The sequence below is a fragment of the Aspergillus wentii genome (genome assembly GCF_001890725.1).
Source record: "Aspergillus wentii DTO 134E9 unplaced genomic scaffold ASPWEscaffold_6, whole genome shotgun sequence".
NCBI lineage: Eukaryota > Fungi > Ascomycota > Eurotiomycetes > Eurotiales > Aspergillaceae > Aspergillus > Aspergillus wentii.
The window spans coordinates 21,058-38,274 of record NW_024467837.1 but is presented as its reverse complement, the minus strand read 5'-3'; the positions used below and the strand labels follow the sequence as shown (position 1 = coordinate 38,274).

Sequence of the window (17,217 nt, the reverse complement as noted above, 5' to 3'; positions counted from 1 at the left end):
AATATCTTTTTATCAACTCTAGGGCTTTACTTTATATAGATCTATTAATACTAATCTACATTTCTCTAAATCTATAACCTATATCCTAGAACCTTAACAGACCCCCCCCTAGTTTTAAATAGAAATAAAATTTAAAGTGCCTCTTTTTTAAAATAAGAAACTTACGTAATTTTAAAGTGCACTTTTAGAGGTAGGAGATGAGAGAACAGAATAGGACTCAGTTCCTAGTCATCCGGGAAAATGGGGAGGATAAAAGGCTTTTTTAACTCTCAACGTATCTGTTAAGTATATATAGGGTGTATATAATCTACCCAGTAATCTTATTGTTAAAGAGTTGGTTGTCCTTAACTTCCATAATCTGATATTGGCGTTGGGGGATGCTGATGTACTATCTCCCCAGGACGACAATCATGGTCAATAAAGGTGACGGTATTTATCGCGAATATCCGCAAACCCTTGCATGCCTTGACAACTAATTCCCAAGAATACGAGTTTCGTGGTATATACAATCACCATCAGCAAACTTCAGCCCTTCAAGAGCGGTTTCGACGCTCGCTGGGTAATGTAATCACCAAGTTGAGGACCCTTGCCAGAGCTACCGAATCTTTGAAGCTGCCTGAGTCTTGCTTTTGGTTTAATTTCGTATGGCTACTTGCCGGAACCAATCGATATGATAGTTGATTAAATGGATTGGGGCGATTAAAGCCCTGCAGCGGCGACGTGGCCGTAGAATTTTGATCCATTCCATCCCTATTTCAACATGCTTTGACAGCTGCATCTCGGACCTGAACTCGGTTCATTTGAGCCAAGACCCCGAAGCGAAGGATCACGCTAAATTTCAAACTCCATCACCAAGGGGCCATGATTGGCTGGGGCCGGCTTTCGCAGCATCCGATGCTACGCTTTTAGGCAAAGACTCAGTAGGCTCTTGCTGAGAAGAAATAAATTTACGAATTCGACCCGTGCTTGGGAAGCTTCATTCAACATATACCTACCATTATTATTCCGTGAACAACCGCAAATTTAAACGACACAGGTGATTCTGATACTAACAATACAATGTCTCCACCTTCGAATAACGATTGGACTGTCGATATGAATAGGTTTGGGTTTACCCCGCGCAAGCTGCGGGTTGTGTGTATCGGCGCGGGGTTCTCAGGACTGCTTCTCGCGTACAAACTAAAGCATGAACGACCACTCGATTATGTCGACTTGGTCATCTATGAACGAAACCCCGAGATTGGAGGGACTTGGTTTGATAATAATTATCCCGGGGTTGGTTGGTAAGTATTCTCGTTCAAGGAAAAGAATTAGCTAACGGGTGTAGTGATATTCCAGCGCGTAAGCGACCTATGCATAAGTTGTAGCAGGCTTCTGCTCATTCTATCAGCCAGTTATGTTTTCCCATTTGAACCAAATCCGCGATGGTCGAAGTTCTATGTTGGAGGGGCAGAGATTCAGCAGTATATTCTGAATACTGCAGAGAAATACGGACTGAGAGAGAAGGTTGTCTTGAACACTTCACTGGTCAAATCAGCCTGGAATGAAGAACAAGCTAAGTGGAAGCTTGACCTGACGCAGCAAGGGGGCATCATTCACGATGAAGCGGATATCTTGATCAACGCTACTGGGTACCTGAAGTGAGTGATTAATCCAAGAAACCGAGAGTCTTGCTAACAAAGCAGTAATTGGAAATGGCCAGATATTGAAGGCTTGGACACTTTTGAGGGGAAACTGGTCCACAGTGCTCGATGGGATCCCGACTATGAGTGGGCCGGAAAGAAAGTGGCTGTCATTGGAAATGGAGCATCAGCCCTCCAGATTGTCCCCAGCATGCAGCCAAAGGTAGCCAAGTTGGTTAACTATATCCGACAGCCCACATACATTCTATCAAATATCTGCGGACACCTCACTAAGGACGGCAAGGGAGCCAATTTCCAATTCACAGAAGAAGAAATGAAAGAATTTGAAGACAACCCTGAGAAGTTTCTGAAATACAGAAGAGTTGTGGATAACAAGTAAGTTTTGGCTCTACTGTGAGGTATCAGTCTAACAAGATAGTGTCAACTTTGCCTATCGACTGTTGATATCAGGGTCCGCAGAAAATAAAATGATTCATGATATGACTGTAAAGAAAATGAGAGATCAATTGAAAAACAACCCAGAATGGATTGATAAACTTATTCCGGACTATGACATTGGCTGCCGCCGTTTCAGTCCTGGCGAGGGATATCTTGAAGCATTACAGGCCGACAACGCGAAATGGTACATGGGCAACATTAAGAGACTAACTCTTAAGGGAATTCAGACAGAAGAAGGCGAAGAAGAAGAATTTGATATGATCATCTGCGCAACTGGCTTCAACACAACGTTTATTCCCCCATGGGAGCATACAGGCCGTGGCAGTCGACGACTAGATGTGATGTGGCAGAAACGACCTGAGGCATATTTCTCTGTTTGCGCAGCCGACATGCCTAATTATTTTATGTTTGCCGGACCAAACTGCCCCAACGGCCATGGTTCTGTGCCACAGATGCTGAACTGGAGCTGTAATTACATGCTGGATTGGATTGAGAAAATAGCCGAGGATGATATCAAGTAAATGCTCTCCTCTACCAGCCGACTGTGATACTAATAGTAGCAGGTCCATTGCAGTGAAGGAGTCTGTAGTAAATGATTACAACGCTTTTGCTCGCGAGCACCTCAAACGCATGGCGTGGTCCTCAAGTTGCAATTCGTGGTACAAAGGTGCAAATAATGAGAACACTCCAACTGCTATGTACCCAGGGAGTCTCTTACATTTCAAGGGTATGTTTATCCCAAGCTTAAATTGAACAAGGTGCTAATATTTCTAGCTGCTTTGGAAAAAATCCGCGGTGAACATTTTGATATTCGGTATAACACCTCGAATCCCTTTCGATATCTCGGAAATGGTGAAATGGCCCAGGAACGTACCGAAGAGGGATATTTGTCCCATTATATAACAAAGTAGCATAGTTCAGTCCCCGAATATCAACAGGCGAGAGCATGATTCATAATAAACCTGTCTGCTATGTGCGCCATAATGGGTTAGACTCATCCCGGTGGATCAGAGGTATGCAATTGACTTGGGAAATCCCACCATCCCAAATGCTATATAAAATACAGATATAATTGAATCGATAGTTCTGATGCCAAAAGATTAAATGATTCTGAAAGGCGAAGGGCGAACGACAAAATGCCAAAGTATTTATCTCCCTTTAAACATACTAGATCAGGGGGATTACGAATTCCTTGACTTGAATATGACAACAATTATATTTTTGATCATCCGTTACTATTCTCACTATAGTTATAATTATCAGCTTTGTCATGGCGCCTCGGAAGCCAGCAACCTCCTTGATCTTAAATGCGAATACTTCCCTCTACCTCAGTGGAATACCACATTGAATTCCGTCAAATAATACTTCAACTATTAGGGTCAAGCCTACTAGTATAGTTTGTTCGCTATGCTTCTATAAACTTCTATGACCTTTCTCCTTCCAAAATCATGGAGCCAGGGTTTTACTAAGATTCAACCTACCGTCTTTTATCAACTATCCATTCTAGAGAGAGATATATATATAGGTAGATTATATTAAACTAATTACGAAGGTATAGTATACTATACTTAGTATTAAGGATATTTATAGTATGATCACATAATATATCAGAACATCACTAAGCAGATTACATAAGATATCACTGGGAACACCGCCATGCGGCCACCGGTCGTAACAGTATACACCCTTGATAGATATAGTATTCCTAGTTATGTGAATATATGCCTGTTAGGTAATAATTATAAAAGGTATTTAATCACCGAATTACAGTTTTCCTTCATAAGAATCTCTATTTTCCCTGACTGCCTGATTTTGCCTGGTACAGTGCTGATAAGGGTGCTATAACAGTGACTCCTGCATCGTATAGTAGAATTCGAAATCAGTTTTGACTCCACACTCTTATGACTTGATTCGCGAACCCCAACTTGAAACACGCTAGCTCATATTTAGGATAGTGGTTGATCCATAATTTAATCCTGGCGGGTCTTTGGATGCCGTTCAGAATGATGCTAGTCTGAATTTAGAACGTGCACAATATCTTCTCCAGTGCTAATTTATCAAAGACAGATGTACAGAAGTGCTTGTGATACCTTCTCATTCTTGACACTACATCCACCACCTGAGTTAGGAACGCAACCCTCTTCAAGAGACTGAGCAAGAGCCTCCATTTTTTCTTCACTAGTGGCATACCGCATCAACAGCTTGTATGCACTCTCGCAAGGCAGACTGCCTTTTGCGCTGTCGGGTTTGTGCTCGCTCTCTGCCCCTGCCAAGATCGTTGAGACGTCGGAACCGGGATTCGCCGCGAGACGCGTGAGGAGCCTACAAGGAGCAGATGGCAGCGGGGAAGATCCCTCCCCCAGGGTACTTGGTTCACTAGGTGGCAGTCCGGCGTCGTGAATGCTATTCCCATCTCTGCTGCTCGAGGCTGATTTATTCCGCCTAGGTGAAGAGAACCTATCAGGAATTTGACTGTCCTTAGTAGTGGGTGATGAATGCTCGGCTGACTTGGGGAAAGAATCGCTCAGTGGAGAACTGCCGGATTGGCAAGCCGTGTTGCAAGGCAGTGAGCATTGTGGCTGTGGTAATGGAGCGCTAGAGGGGTCTCTTTGTTTGGCTTTGTTGCAAATGCTGTTACCTGTCGCAATTTTATGACAGTGAATTTGACCTATATCCATTGCATCACTCGAGGACCTCCTCCGAGTTATCCAATCATTGACAGTTGAGCGATCAATGCCGATCTCCAGCAATAGCTCTCGTAGATGAATATTCTCTTCTGCAACCTTCTTAGCTGCACATTGCATCTCGATGGTTGCCTGGATGCCTTCTTGTTCAAACTCTCTCAGTCTGCGTTCCAGATCGACCATGTGTTCCTTCTGACGGACTCTATTGCGACGTTTATTCTCTCGCAAGCGCAACGTGCGCTCCGTATTCTAGTTTCTGACTTAGTGGGGTCACGCAAAGACTCGAGCAAACTACCTTATAACACGACATCGTTCCTGAAAATTTCGGGGGTATTAATCACAAAGGGGCTTTAGCACTGACATGAGTGAGGAGGAATGGTTTGAGCAGAGAAATGTGGCGAGTGCAGTGATCTTGGGGTCGGAAAGGACATCGTTGATTGGGCCACTCCATATTGGGATGCAATCAACCAAGCCAATCAACTCCTAGATATCAAACCCACTTAAAACTTTAGTTCCGGCAGACCAATTTGAACCAGCAAATTATTGTTCAATCATTGTCCAATTGTCGTCTCTTTCCTCTCCGCCAATCATGTTCGATGTGTCCGTCCCCCTCCTGGGAAAGTATACAGCATAAAATGCTGATGCTGACCAGGCAAAAGAGAAATGCCGCGTCCTGTTTCTTCTCTTTCACACCTACCAGCCACCATGGCCACCATCATCGAGTCGCCACGCAGCTCGACACCTGTCCCAGGGATCAACGCCAACGATGGGGATTTCCGCAGTCCTAAAATTGATATCGAAGCACAACAGACTACAGCTTGTTCAGAAGGAACGAGTCGATCTACGATTTCAAGAGATATAAGTAGTGACCATGGTCTACAGGACAACTCCAATGTGCCCCGTCTCTCTCTACCGCGATTATTCTGGTTCTTCTTCTACAACTTTGGGTTATTTGCTTGGGGGGCCCAGTAGCACAAATCTCCCTACTCAAGGAGCACTTGGTGCTTAAAGAAAAATGGATCACAGTCCCGCGCTTCCAACGCGTCTTCGCTGTCTACCAGATTTTGCCAGGCCCAGAAGCAGCGGAGCTATGTATGTTCTTCGGGTGTCTCTCAGCTGGTCGCTTGGGTGGGATTGTTGCCGGAATCGCTTTTATCTTGCCCGGATTTCTTCTTATGCTTCTTGCGTCATATTTATATTCTCTAGCCGGCTTGGAGAACATTTACTTCAACGCTTCCTTCCGTGCTATCCAACCGATAGTCTCTGCCATGGTGAGCACTTCCTGAACCCAAAAATATCACCTACTGACGACGCGTAGATTCTTCGAGCCACACACAAGATTGCAGACCACTCTGTGGTCGACCACCACACTCATAAAACAAACCCCTATCTCGTCATTGCTGGCCTCTGCACGGCCCTGAACAGTGCTCTTCGCATCAATATGTGAGTCCTGCCTCTTTTTAAATGCCCACAATTCTTAAATTTAACACATGGTACGAACTTAGCTTCATTTCCCTCGGTCTCTATGGTAAAATATACAGCTTCATATCCCGCAGCAAACGAATCATCGCCCTATGCCTCTTCATACTCCAGTACGTCGTATACGCGATCTACGTGGTTTTCCGAGGTGTCCCATCACCGGTTTCCCTCGCGCTCGGAATAGCTAAAAACCCCTCCGTACGAAATCTATTCGCACTTGGGCTGGTAGCAGGAAGCCTCTCTTTTGGTGGCGCATACACCGCAATACCCTTCATCCAGGTCGAAGCCGTTCTCAAGGGTGGGTGGCTTCCCGCGCGTATTTTTCTGGATGGCATCGCGATTGGGAATATTCTCCCCGCCCCGCTTGTGATCTTTGCAACTTTTGTTGGGTTTCAGAGCGGTTTGGCAAATGGAAGCCTTGGGACAGCTTTTGCCGGCGCGGTGGTTATTACCGTTGGCATGTTCTTCCCTTGCTTTGTGTTCACGATCGCTGGACATGGCCTGTTGGAGAAACTTGTACGCAGTAAAGTAAGTCGCTTGTCCCTTTTCTGAAGACTCCTCTCGACTTCATTGTGTATTTACTGATTCCCGCAGTTTCTTTCGGCCTTCTTTGACGGACTTTGCGGGCTGTCATTGGTGTTATTGCCATTATAGCGCTGCAGACGTTACACTCGAGCCTTGAAGTCTCCGACTCAATGACAACAGCTGCGTTGCCGCAAAACGTTATGAATGTTGAGAGTGCCTTGGCTGCTGTACTCTATGTTGTTGCGTTGGCAGTCCTTTACAAATTCACCAACAAGTATACATCACTGCTTCTTATTGCTATCGGAGCTATCGCAGGACAGTTTTTGTTCGTTTGAAAAGTGTAGCTGCTGCTTCTAATCTTTTAATTAACTCATAGGATTGCTGCTCTCGTTGGGGGTGAGCAAGTGGTAACTGCAGGTCAATATAAACTGCCAGAATATAATCCAGAGAAAGCAATGTACAGTATCGTCGGCTTTTTGTGTGTGTGTGTGTGTGTGTGTGTGTGTGTGTGTGTGTGTGTGTGTGTGTGTCAAACTGCTGTCAAACTGCATTTGGGGTGGCGATGAGACTGTTGGTGTCGTAATTGGTTCCTTGAATTGGACAGCCTCTGTGACCCCAGCAATTTCGAGTCTGTGACGAGATAGAACTTCTATATTCTTTCTCGTTGCTGATACACCAGAGCCTGTGCTCAGTTCGCCGCGAACGCAAGGTATTCCTTTCCTTTGGCAAGCAAGGCAGATTTCTTCTGACGTGCACTGTATGGCTATGAATGAGTGCTGCTTGACTAAAACCATCAATCTGGCGATAAAGATATTAAGTTATGCTAATTAAATAGGATGTTCACCAGCTGGACTAAATGATAGGGGCCTACTGCGCCGGTCTGCAGTAGGTGCAGGGCCTATTTTTCTTCCCTGAAATATTAATGAGAGACTAAAAGATCCTTAGGAATGCAGTTCCCTTATTCTATTCCTACCTAATTAACTATATCAATAACTATATTATATAACTTAAGATTAATAAATGAGAATAAGTAATATACTATTAGGATCTAATGGCTAAGGTTGATACCATCTGCAGTGTTAAAGAGATATAGATATCATGATTGGTTAAGAATAAGTTGAGTGGTCTGAAGTTCTCCTAAAAGGTAGCTATAAGTATTATCTCTAGGTGTATAAGTAAAAGAATAAATAACTAATAATTAAAGCCTACTCTATAGCAGAAAGACGGCTGGAGTTACGGCATTAGGGTGGTCTGGAAATTCTGATCTTTATTAAATAACCTTCTAATTGGGACGTGAGACTGTTATTAGGATAGAAAGAATAGCACTAGTGGTGGAGAGTTTAATCGTCTTGTTGAGGGTGATGCGATGAGGAGATATATGTTATATGGATGGTTTAGAATCCCTGCCTGCTCTTTGCGGGTGTCTCCTTCCAGATTAATCTACTAGTACCACTCTTACATCTATATCATGCGTACTTAACTATAGTTTCCTATAAAGAGGGTAAGCAAGGTAGAGACACAATGCTTTCGCTTTACGCGGCCACTGATTCAAAGTAAAGATAAGGGCGGTGTACTATCTGTACCTATCACTAATACAAAAGCTGTATGAAAAAGACAGTCACAATACACATCAGGGCACAACCACGTTTTAAATATGCTGGGTTAAGATTCAGACGGCAATCGTTGCGGATACCCGCTCCAAAAATGAGAGATCCTGACACAGGGGATTTTACTGTTCCGGTAAATGATCGACCGTCCTCTTATTGAATGTTGTGCATCGACGCCGATCGGATCGTATTCCAGCACCGAATACGTTGTCTTCATGTGAAGCGGAGAGCGATGGCATAGCTGGCCCCATGGGGAATTAAAGCTGAGGGAATGCCTCAGAAACATTTCATTTCCTTAACGCCTTTATGAACCGATCATTCTCCCGAAAAAATATGGAAAGCAGCCGCCTTGCAAGTCCTGACCGAGGCCGCTATCATCGTTGGCTTTGAATACCAATCCAAGCTTGATAGCTCCCAAAGTCAAAGCATATCCAAGCGTTGATAATGTCGAAATCTGATCTGGAGCAAAGCTCAGACTCTGAGGCTATCGCTAAACCAACACCATGGCAACGATTCAAGGCACACATGAAGAAATGGTGGTGGATTTATCTCATCGCGTTCTGTATCATAGTCCTGGTGATTATACTACCGATGTAAGGAGTCCTCCATTCGCCGGCGACGAAGTGACTGACAACAGCAGCATCTACGTTGGTATCCCCCATTTCGCCAGCCAATACATCAACGACTACGACTACGACTACGAAGGACTTGAAATCACGAATCCCCGACCAACGGCGTTCCACGTCAAGCAGAAGAAATCGATGAATATGGGAGGTGGCTTCAGCGGCAGTGGGTATCTAACCGCTTTCAACGCGAGTATTCGCGTCCCAGACACCAACCAGGAGATGGCTGTCTTTCCTGTCCCGCGAATCGATTTCAATGGCGGTGCCACCTTCGACATTGACCAGGACTTGGACCTGGCTTGTGTTGATTGCCTGGCCAATATTGCTGTTTCGGCGGCCACCGACAAGAGTTTCGCTGTGTTGGCCACCGGCGATCCTGATCTCAAATTCGGCGCGCTGCCAACGGCGCATTTGAATATTCACAAGATTTTGAATATGAATGGATATAATGTAACGGGTATGTGCCATCTACTTCTTGTAGAGCAATGTACTGATATGAGCAGAATTTGTCAATAAGCCGGGCGCCTTCAACGTGACTAGTTTGGATCTCCTCGATCCCCCAGTCGACGGATACAACTTTAACGCAACCATATCAGTGCGCAATCCCACACCCTTCAGTGTGGAAATGGTATGTGCCCACAATCTCACATCCTAGCTTCAAATCGCTGATACCAGCAGGGCCATGCCACTTTCAACCTCACCTTAGGAGGCAACGCTCTCGGATACGTGGATTTGCCTAACTTGATGCTTCAAAAGGACAGCACTAGCACGATGGTACTCGGACAGGTCGACAAGTCAAAACTCTTCGACGAGGTTTTGGGTCGGAAAGGCTATAATGTGACAATTGGTGTTCACGGTCACAGCTGTGATTATAATGGGCTGGATATTCCGTACTTCAGTGCGGCGATCAAGGCTATCAACGCATCTGCGGAGATTGATCTGTGGAAATACGCATCCAGTCTACTGGGATAGAGGTTATACCATATTCTATATACACGAATTATGTTGAATTGATACTGAGAAACTTGAGGCGATACTAATCGTCTGCTCTCGCGAGGAAAGGTATGAGGCAGATTAAATTACAAAAAGAGGGTTGTCCTGTCCATCACACGATGATGTCAATCTCGCCGCGCAAATCTGCGAACTCTTCTCAACTATCCTTGCCCGGTCCCGTTATCCCATTTCCCAGAACACTGTCAAAGCCCTCGGTCCGGCGTGTTTCCATGTCCCCACGCCGTTTTTTCAAGGTAGACGCCCTCTCCACCGACCAGGAGTCTTCTACGCACATGGTCGGCCAAACCAATCAAGTCTGGAACCATAATAGCAATGGATATCACCTTGTCGCCGATTGGGATAGTGTTTGCTCCAGGCGAGGGCATCATGTTACGTGGTTCTGAGAACGATATGTATTTACCAGAGGTGGAGTGATTAGAGGGCACCAAAGCTGAAGATGAGGGAAAGGGGGAGTATGATTCACACTTAGTGCTGCCGTTTATCAGACCGGTTGTCGGTATTAGATGAATAGCCAGTTAATGTAACCATGTAGGATACATACGTGAGTTTCAAATCCAGATATGCTTTTATTCTTCTCTGAGTGGATCGACAAGCCAACCTCTTTGCTTTGGCATGATTCAGGCCTTCGTTTTCAATACACTCCAAAACCTAGTCTTGTCTACCATAGCTCAGAATACCAGGTCAGTACACCTTCACAGTTAGGGTCTCATGTCATCTTGATAGAAACCATTTTGGTAGAGAGATACCAGGGTGTGATAATTATTACTGCTATGGGTCTCACATGAAAGTGGGAGCTTGAAACCCTAACCATTATCTCTACAAATTTACCTATTCCATATACAGAGCTGTATACAAACTTAGACTTAGCAGGTAGTTACGATTTTCAACCCTATAGATATCTCTGTGTGAGTCTAGCAGGCCAAGGTAATACCTTCATAAGTACTAATATCTCCTCAATCATTTAATCTGGATGCGTAGTGATACTTGTTTCGATAGTCGTCTCCTGTAGGTTTCCTGGGGGAACAGACATTTTGGCCTCTAAGACTAATAGCCATTAACTCATGGGCTCTAGGTTGTATTCTTATATATGATGGATGTAAGATTGCAATGTCGATGTATGATGCGTAGATCTAGTAAGTCAGCAGGAGACGTAGTTTCAGAATTCATTAAGACTTTATAGTGTTCTAGATAGAATATAACATATCAATCGTACCTAGCTTTAAGTCTGAAGGTATTTCAAATATTGATTATGGACTGTCTTCAACAATTGACATCATGGATATGATGGGTCGTTAAAACTGCAATGCATTATTAAAAATATTATAGCAAAGCAGTGGCGCTGCTCTTGAATAGCTTGTCCCCCCATGTCCTTTTTTAAATATTCACTATTGTAAAGAGGGCTTTTAGGTACTGTATAGGTCTTTCCTGAAAACAGTCCTATGTGACCCTCTATCTTGGCTCTGTCTGTGGCAGTTCTTGAGCAGAATTTATGAAAGAGCTGGGTGAAATACTAAGTGCGCTTTCTCCTCAACTTGTGAAACGCATTGATGGTTGTGAAGGTGTAATGATTTAAAGGTGTAACGATTTAAAATTGGAACAACACTATGGGCATTAGGAAAGGTTTACCCATGATAAGGTTTTTGCTAATTAAGTTATTACTTGCTTTTTCTTCCACAAATGACATTCTGAGAAAACCAGAATTCCTCAGCCATTTCAATATTTGTGATATTCTTCATGGGATAATCTATATCTGTCCTTCTTGTTGACACAGTGGCGCGAAAGTGAGAATAACCATGAATCAGTGCACTAACAAAGTTCTACATCCATTTATATACTATCTACATTGGCCTGTATCTATCCTAAGGCTGAACATGGAGTGCTGATTTAAAGCCTAGGCATGTTTACCAATCTTTGGGTCATAGAAATGAGCATAGGCTAATTCATTATCACTCTCGACCAACTCATTCTTCAGCTAGTTGCATAGCACTTGAAAAACAGGACAGCTGCAAATACCACTACGGCATCACCTCAATCATACTAAGCACCTTTTTAGACATTCCCACTGCAACAAGGCTCATGCCCGGCAGCCTCCGTAGCACGATCCACATAATGCCGCTTTAGGAGGACCTGTAAACCAACCGCTATAACCGTCAAAAACCTTGGATACAATCAACCATTTCCCATCCTTCCTGATCATAGTCACAAAGTCTGATCCATCAAACCCTCTTCCTGTGCCCTTCTCAACCTTGATAACGGCAGTCGTGTTCGTGAGTCCAATGATGGTAAACTGAGCTGTCATGTTGGGAGGGAGCCCTGCATCCACGAGCTCGAATTTCTTCAACAGAGAGCCATTCAGATATTCGTTTCCACCCAGATCACCAAAGACGACTGCCTTGGGGTGGAAGAGGGGTGCGACGTTTTTGGAGTTGCTGCTGTACAGCCCTTTGACGAACTGTTCCGCGATTTCGTAGACCTCTTCGTAGACGGATGGAGAGACTGACTCGATGTTTGCCATCTTATTGTTCTGTGGAAATCAGACTCTGCAAAGAATGAACGATGATGGAGAAAACAAACTGGTTGTTTGGACGGGTTTCCTGTAGAATTATGCTTGAATGTGTAAAGTCTTATCTTGAGGATATGGTGATGATGGGGAGTATCTGACGAAGACAGCACTACTTATATACACATCCGATATTGGAGCAAGATAGATTCAGATTCCAGATTCATCATCGATATGACTGTTATATCGTGACCACCCTTCATTCAATAACCGGTATGCTGATGCCTGAGCCTGCGCTATTTTGTGAAACCATCTTTGGATTACACTCAATACATTGGCCGAGCCTGAATGTTTTTTTTTTTCTCGGTCATCCCCATCATATACTTTCCGACACATTCTTTCTGTCAATGAAAGTTGGTCTTATGTTACAGTCAATTATGTTGGTCTTTCCAGAATGTGGGGAATCTTATTTGCCATCGTCAGTGTGGTGTCATAGCATCTAAATGAATATCAAAATTGACGTCAATCCATCCTGTTGTAAAAATATGTACGGATATGATTAGCGGTATTGGTATGTCAAATGCTAAGGTATTCTCTAAGTGATGAATTCCTACTTCAAGGCATAAAAAGAAATAAATGAGACGAAACCCATGTCTGCTGTCGAAACAAGTCAAATATTGATGAAAATAATTCAAACGCCGTATCACTATGTACAAAATTTATGCTTATTTACAAGTGCACGTCACAATCATTGCTGGGTATCCAAACAAGTCTTCGAATAATCCAAGAGAGCCTCTTCTGCAAAACGTCCAGCGCTTCGCACTTTGCCCATTTCGTCCTGGCTCGCTGACATGTTGCCAAAGAGCTTATCCGTAATCGAATTGATTCCACCAGTAATGGCTGTTGTTAATGATGACCACGGAGACCAGGTGGTGAGCTTCGCATTGCAGTCCACGAGAAGCTGGAACTCGTTTGTCTTGCCTTGGAGAAGAGCGTAGTATATTGCTCTGCCACCGGATTTCCTGGCGTCAGCACCGTGCTCGATCAGTAACGGGATAATCCGGTCACTTCTGTCACTATCCACAGCACATTCCAATGGCGTATGTTCTCGTGATCCGCCAATCAAAAAGTTGGGATCTGCACCATGCTCGAGAAGAAGCTTTACTGTGTCGGCATGTCCATCCTTTGCTGCTGCACACAAGGGCGTGCAGCTATCGATGTGTGTCTGGCAGTTGACATCGACATTCATATCCATCATTTGCCGAATTCGTTCGTCATCCCCTCTTCTTGCAGCGTACATGAGCATAGTCTTCATTTCAGCCTCGATTGTCTCGCTGGGCATCTCCGACTTGTGAAGCTCGTGCAATAGAAAGTCTTCCACGACATATTGTCCTTGAGATGCGGCATTTCCTATGGGTGTGAGATTGAAGATATCACGGGATTGTTGGCAGGCTCCTCGCTCCGTAAGCATCTTGACAACAGCTAGATGTCCAGCACGGGCAGCCAACGACAGCGGAGTTCGACCGTCGGGGTCTTTGTAGTCAACATCCACGCCGTGGTCAAGCAGCTTTGACGAGAACCCTTCATGGCCGTTCATTGCAGAATATGAGATCGGATGTTCTTTTTGATGTTTGATCTCTCTGCTTGGGGTTGAGCCGGTCTTTCCTCCGAGCTGAGGTGTGGGCAAGAAGGGCGATTTCCATCGAACATCCGCGCCAGCTTCAATGAGTCTCTGAAGAGTCGATTCGGAACCATGTTTGGCTGCCCACCATAGCGCAGAGGATTGGCAGTGGCGGACGTTGCAGTCATAGAGGTAGTCGTTCAAGGTGTGGTAAAGACGAGAGTTGGACTGCAAGAGGGCATTGAGATCCTTCTGCGAGTCGAGATCGTTGACGATGAGCATCAGTAGCTCGTTGGGAAGTGTTGGAATCGACATGTTGGGTTAGGGTATATCTGGTAAATAATAGAGACAGTAATAGGCACAGACAAAGCACGGCAGAACGAGCGCTGACAGCCGTTATATAGCTCTGGCGGGCGATTCTGGGGTCGCGTTTCATACTGTGGCGGCTATTCCCGATCGGGCAGGGACCCCCCTGCCAAGAAAACGGTTAATTTCCTCGCCCTCCGGTGATGCGGCCGGCCCCCTTTCTGCTCTTGTGCGTTCATTAAACGGCATATTACGGCGCCGATCGGGCCTGCGCCTTGGTCTGATTTCTTTGTCTCTTTGTTCTCCTCGGACCTCTCGGTTCGCCAAGTGACTTGGCCATGGACGCTATTTTGCAGCCTACGAACGACTCTCTTGGCCGGTGCTGACGACACAGAAATTGACCATAAAAATAGCAGTCGGCGAGCCGGCCAAGAGAAGAAGAAGAAGAATAATAATAATAATAATAATAACTGCGGACATCAACATCGGAAGTCCATAAGCCCCGTTTGGCCGCTTGACGTGCATCTGTAGGTCATGTTTTGTCCCTCGCGGACCCCTGCTTCTGAGTGCTTCCAGATCAGTGAGTCCAGGCAATCGAGGATGACTCGTTCTGCCGACAATCCCGGCGATTTCAATCATTTGACCTGGATTTCTGGCCGTTTTTGCTTTTGCAGCAGTGGACTGCGGGGAAACTCGCGATCGAAGAATTCGGCGCTTCCTCATTTCGAGGATTCCACACTGTCGAATATTTATGATTTATGATAGATCACGTCGCATATCCCCAAGGGGCTGCTCAATCTGTCGAATTCTCCGTGCCTTTGTTACACAGGCTGCAGTCCCTCGGTCAGGCTGCGTCTCATAAATACAGAGTGCGGAGGCCCCTCGAAAGTTTCCGCTTGTTTTGTCGATGATCTTTCCCACGCCATGATCATCCAAACTCTGGGCGATGGGGGATTCCAGCATGATTCGATGGGCGATGGCTTGTTTGGCTTCGAAGGACATCATCCTGCATATGGTCGCCTTCACGATGTATCGGTCAACGTCTTCCACCAGCTGCCTGTCGAAATATGCTGGATCCCGTCTTGAGCCACATGACAGTCGACAATTCAACAATGTCGGACGTCCTTTGCCTCATGATGCAAATTGGCTGCCTGGGCAGTGATGTCAATATCCTCTGTGCGGGCCGCACCGTTTACACTTCACTATGATGTCACACCGGTCGGACGAGAATGAAGATTATTTTTGTCAATCATCAGGTCGTTCATGAGGATGTACGCTCTCCAGCATTATGAACAGGCACAATTGCGTATAACTTTGATTTCTGGATAACGCGACCGTAATGGCGTTCATCACGGAGATCGCCAAGGGTGATTCGTAAGAAGATCTACAACATCCCATGAGGCATCGACATGGCAAAAACTCCATTAAACTCAGTATCCTTCTCTCTGCTCACGGAGAATAATTGTTTTTCTGGCTATATATAGTCGAAGCAGGCCCACTGTCGTTGACAAAAAAACAATGTGATCGCCTCTGCGGCAGTGACCCCGTTGCCTCACGGTATGAATAATCGAGTCTGCCCTTAAAAATAGTTTCGATTTAACTGCCTTCTAACAGCGACCCCTGAACTTCAACAGGCAACATCTTGAGCCATGAATTCTGGGATTGTCTCTTGAAATATAATCCTAAGAAAGGTCCGAGAGGTGCGCGCGTCGCCTTTTTGGTTTAATGGTTATTTTAACATTGTCGACAAAGACAGACGAAAAGCTCAAACCAGGCTCTCGCGTGATCGCATCATTCTAGTACCCTTTGGACAATGTTTTAACCGTCAAAAGAAGCGGTTTCAATGTGTGCAGTGATGAATGGGAACCAATCTGCAAGTTGAAGATATATGATCGAGTGTATATCCGTGATATACAATAGAAAATAGGCAAGGATGTTTATAATTCCCATTCTTCCTGGCTATCATTAAGCCTTTCTGTAAACCTCAACTTCAATCCAACAAGCATCATATAGAATATCCATCGACAGACACCAACCGAAATTTAGATGGGACTATTCAGGGATATACTACTTCAATTTCTCACGCATGTATTTGAATGTGGATTCCATGTCGACGTCTCCCTATCGAACCGAGTAAACATCCTCTCAGCCAGAAAGGCACGGAGCACATTATCGAACGAATTACTTGAGGATGGCAGTCGGAGATACATTCACGGAATAGAGGCTATCAAATAGCTGTGAGTGATATTTTAATAAATAAGAGCATGATATTGACCGCCTGCAGTGCGCACTTGGTCCCCTTTTCGGTCGTAATAGCGAATATATGAAGCACGAAGCATCCATCTGCGCCAGCGGAAGCACAGAGTGATATATATCAGACGATCGTATATCTATTACTCTAGTAGAAGAGATGTATGCAGAGCCCCTGATAGTCTATTCCTGGTGGTTCATAATGCAGACCGATTAACTATGCAGATGGCACGAGGAAAACCTACAATGAGACTGATTCTTCTTCTCTTTCCTTTCTTTATGAGAAATATGGGGAGGATATCATCACCCAGTTTCTCTGAGATCATCACAGGCTATAATCGAGTGGCCCCGACGTGTATATCTTTGCTGTTGAATGAGACATACAAAAATGGATGTATACTTCATAGACAAATGAAATTGCAGCAAGATGCCACTCAACGGAGAGATCTGCATCCAATGCATGATCCATGGCTTCCACCAAGGCCGATGTACCGCCTATTCTGTTTATCACAGAAGGAAGTCAGCCC

At 44.8% G+C, this 17,217-nt stretch overlaps 6 protein-coding genes across 6 annotated transcripts; 2 read left to right on the top strand and 4 right to left on the bottom strand.

Moving 5' to 3' along the window:
* The first annotated feature begins 969 nt into the window (after positions 1-969).
* Positions 970-3,221, top strand: ASPWEDRAFT_158606 (flavin-containing monooxygenase). Its single transcript, XM_040829751.1, has 7 exons — positions 970-1,283; positions 1,328-1,341; positions 1,391-1,640; positions 1,686-2,018; positions 2,062-2,598; positions 2,645-2,808; positions 2,856-3,221. Exons 1-7 carry the CDS (start codon positions 1,060-1,062, stop codon positions 2,990-2,992), a joined length of 1,659 nt encoding a protein of 552 aa, XP_040686270.1. The 5' UTR covers positions 970-1,059; the 3' UTR covers positions 2,993-3,221.
* A 674-nt stretch (positions 3,222-3,895) lies between these two features.
* ASPWEDRAFT_70287 (uncharacterized protein) lies at positions 3,896-5,124 on the bottom strand. The gene is made up of 2 exons (XM_040839116.1): positions 5,061-5,124; positions 3,896-5,014 (listed from the first exon to the last, which is right to left on the bottom strand). Exons 1-2 carry the CDS (start codon positions 5,073-5,075, stop codon positions 4,139-4,141), a joined length of 891 nt encoding a protein of 296 aa, XP_040686269.1. The 5' UTR covers positions 5,076-5,124; the 3' UTR covers positions 3,896-4,138.
* Positions 5,125-6,787: 1,663 nt separating this feature from the next.
* On the bottom strand, positions 6,788-7,630 carry ASPWEDRAFT_587662 (uncharacterized protein). The gene has a single exon (XM_040838405.1). It carries the CDS (start codon positions 7,561-7,563, stop codon positions 7,135-7,137), a length of 429 nt encoding a protein of 142 aa, XP_040686268.1. The 5' UTR covers positions 7,564-7,630; the 3' UTR covers positions 6,788-7,134.
* A 1,190-nt stretch (positions 7,631-8,820) lies between these two features.
* On the top strand, positions 8,821-9,971 carry ASPWEDRAFT_185096 (DUF3712 domain-containing protein; the record flags this gene model as incomplete). The annotated part of the gene is made up of 4 exons (XM_040832062.1): positions 8,821-8,969; positions 9,017-9,456; positions 9,503-9,627; positions 9,678-9,971. 4 exons carry the CDS (start codon positions 8,821-8,823, stop codon positions 9,969-9,971), a joined length of 1,008 nt encoding a protein of 335 aa, XP_040686267.1.
* A 1,947-nt stretch (positions 9,972-11,918) lies between these two features.
* ASPWEDRAFT_70284 (uncharacterized protein) lies at positions 11,919-12,639 on the bottom strand. The gene is made up of 2 exons (XM_040839115.1): positions 12,588-12,639; positions 11,919-12,537 (listed from the first exon to the last, which is right to left on the bottom strand). Exon 2 carries the CDS (start codon positions 12,526-12,528, stop codon positions 12,088-12,090), a length of 441 nt encoding a protein of 146 aa, XP_040686266.1. The 5' UTR covers positions 12,529-12,537; positions 12,588-12,639; the 3' UTR covers positions 11,919-12,087.
* A 1,006-nt stretch (positions 12,640-13,645) lies between these two features.
* Positions 13,646-14,434, bottom strand: ASPWEDRAFT_90890 (ankyrin repeat domain-containing protein; the record flags this gene model as incomplete). Its single annotated transcript, XM_040839588.1, has 1 exon — positions 13,646-14,434. A coding segment is annotated over one exon (789 nt), but the record flags the coding sequence as incomplete, so codon positions are not given.
* Positions 14,435-17,217: the final 2,783 nt, after the last annotated feature.

What these genes read in the sequence shown, in the direction of transcription:
- ASPWEDRAFT_158606 (XM_040829751.1), top strand. Translation starts at nt 1,060, where the DNA reads ATGTCTCCACCTTCGAATAACGATTGGACTGTCGATATGAATAGGTTT. An exon ending in AGAAGAGTTGTGGATAACAA is followed by an intron (nt 2,019 to 2,061) that starts GTAAGTTTTGGC and finishes CTAACAAGATAG; the next exon opens with TGTCAACTTTGCCTATCGAC. An exon ending in GAGTCTCTTACATTTCAAGG is followed by an intron (nt 2,809 to 2,855) that starts GTATGTTTATCC and finishes TAATATTTCTAG; the next exon opens with CTGCTTTGGAAAAAATCCGC.
- ASPWEDRAFT_587662 (XM_040838405.1), bottom strand. Translation starts at nt 7,563, where the DNA reads ATGGTTTTAGTCAAGCAGCACTCATTCATAGCCATACAGTGCACGTCA.
- ASPWEDRAFT_70284 (XM_040839115.1), bottom strand. Translation starts at nt 12,528, where the DNA reads ATGGCAAACATCGAGTCAGTCTCTCCATCCGTCTACGAAGAGGTCTAC.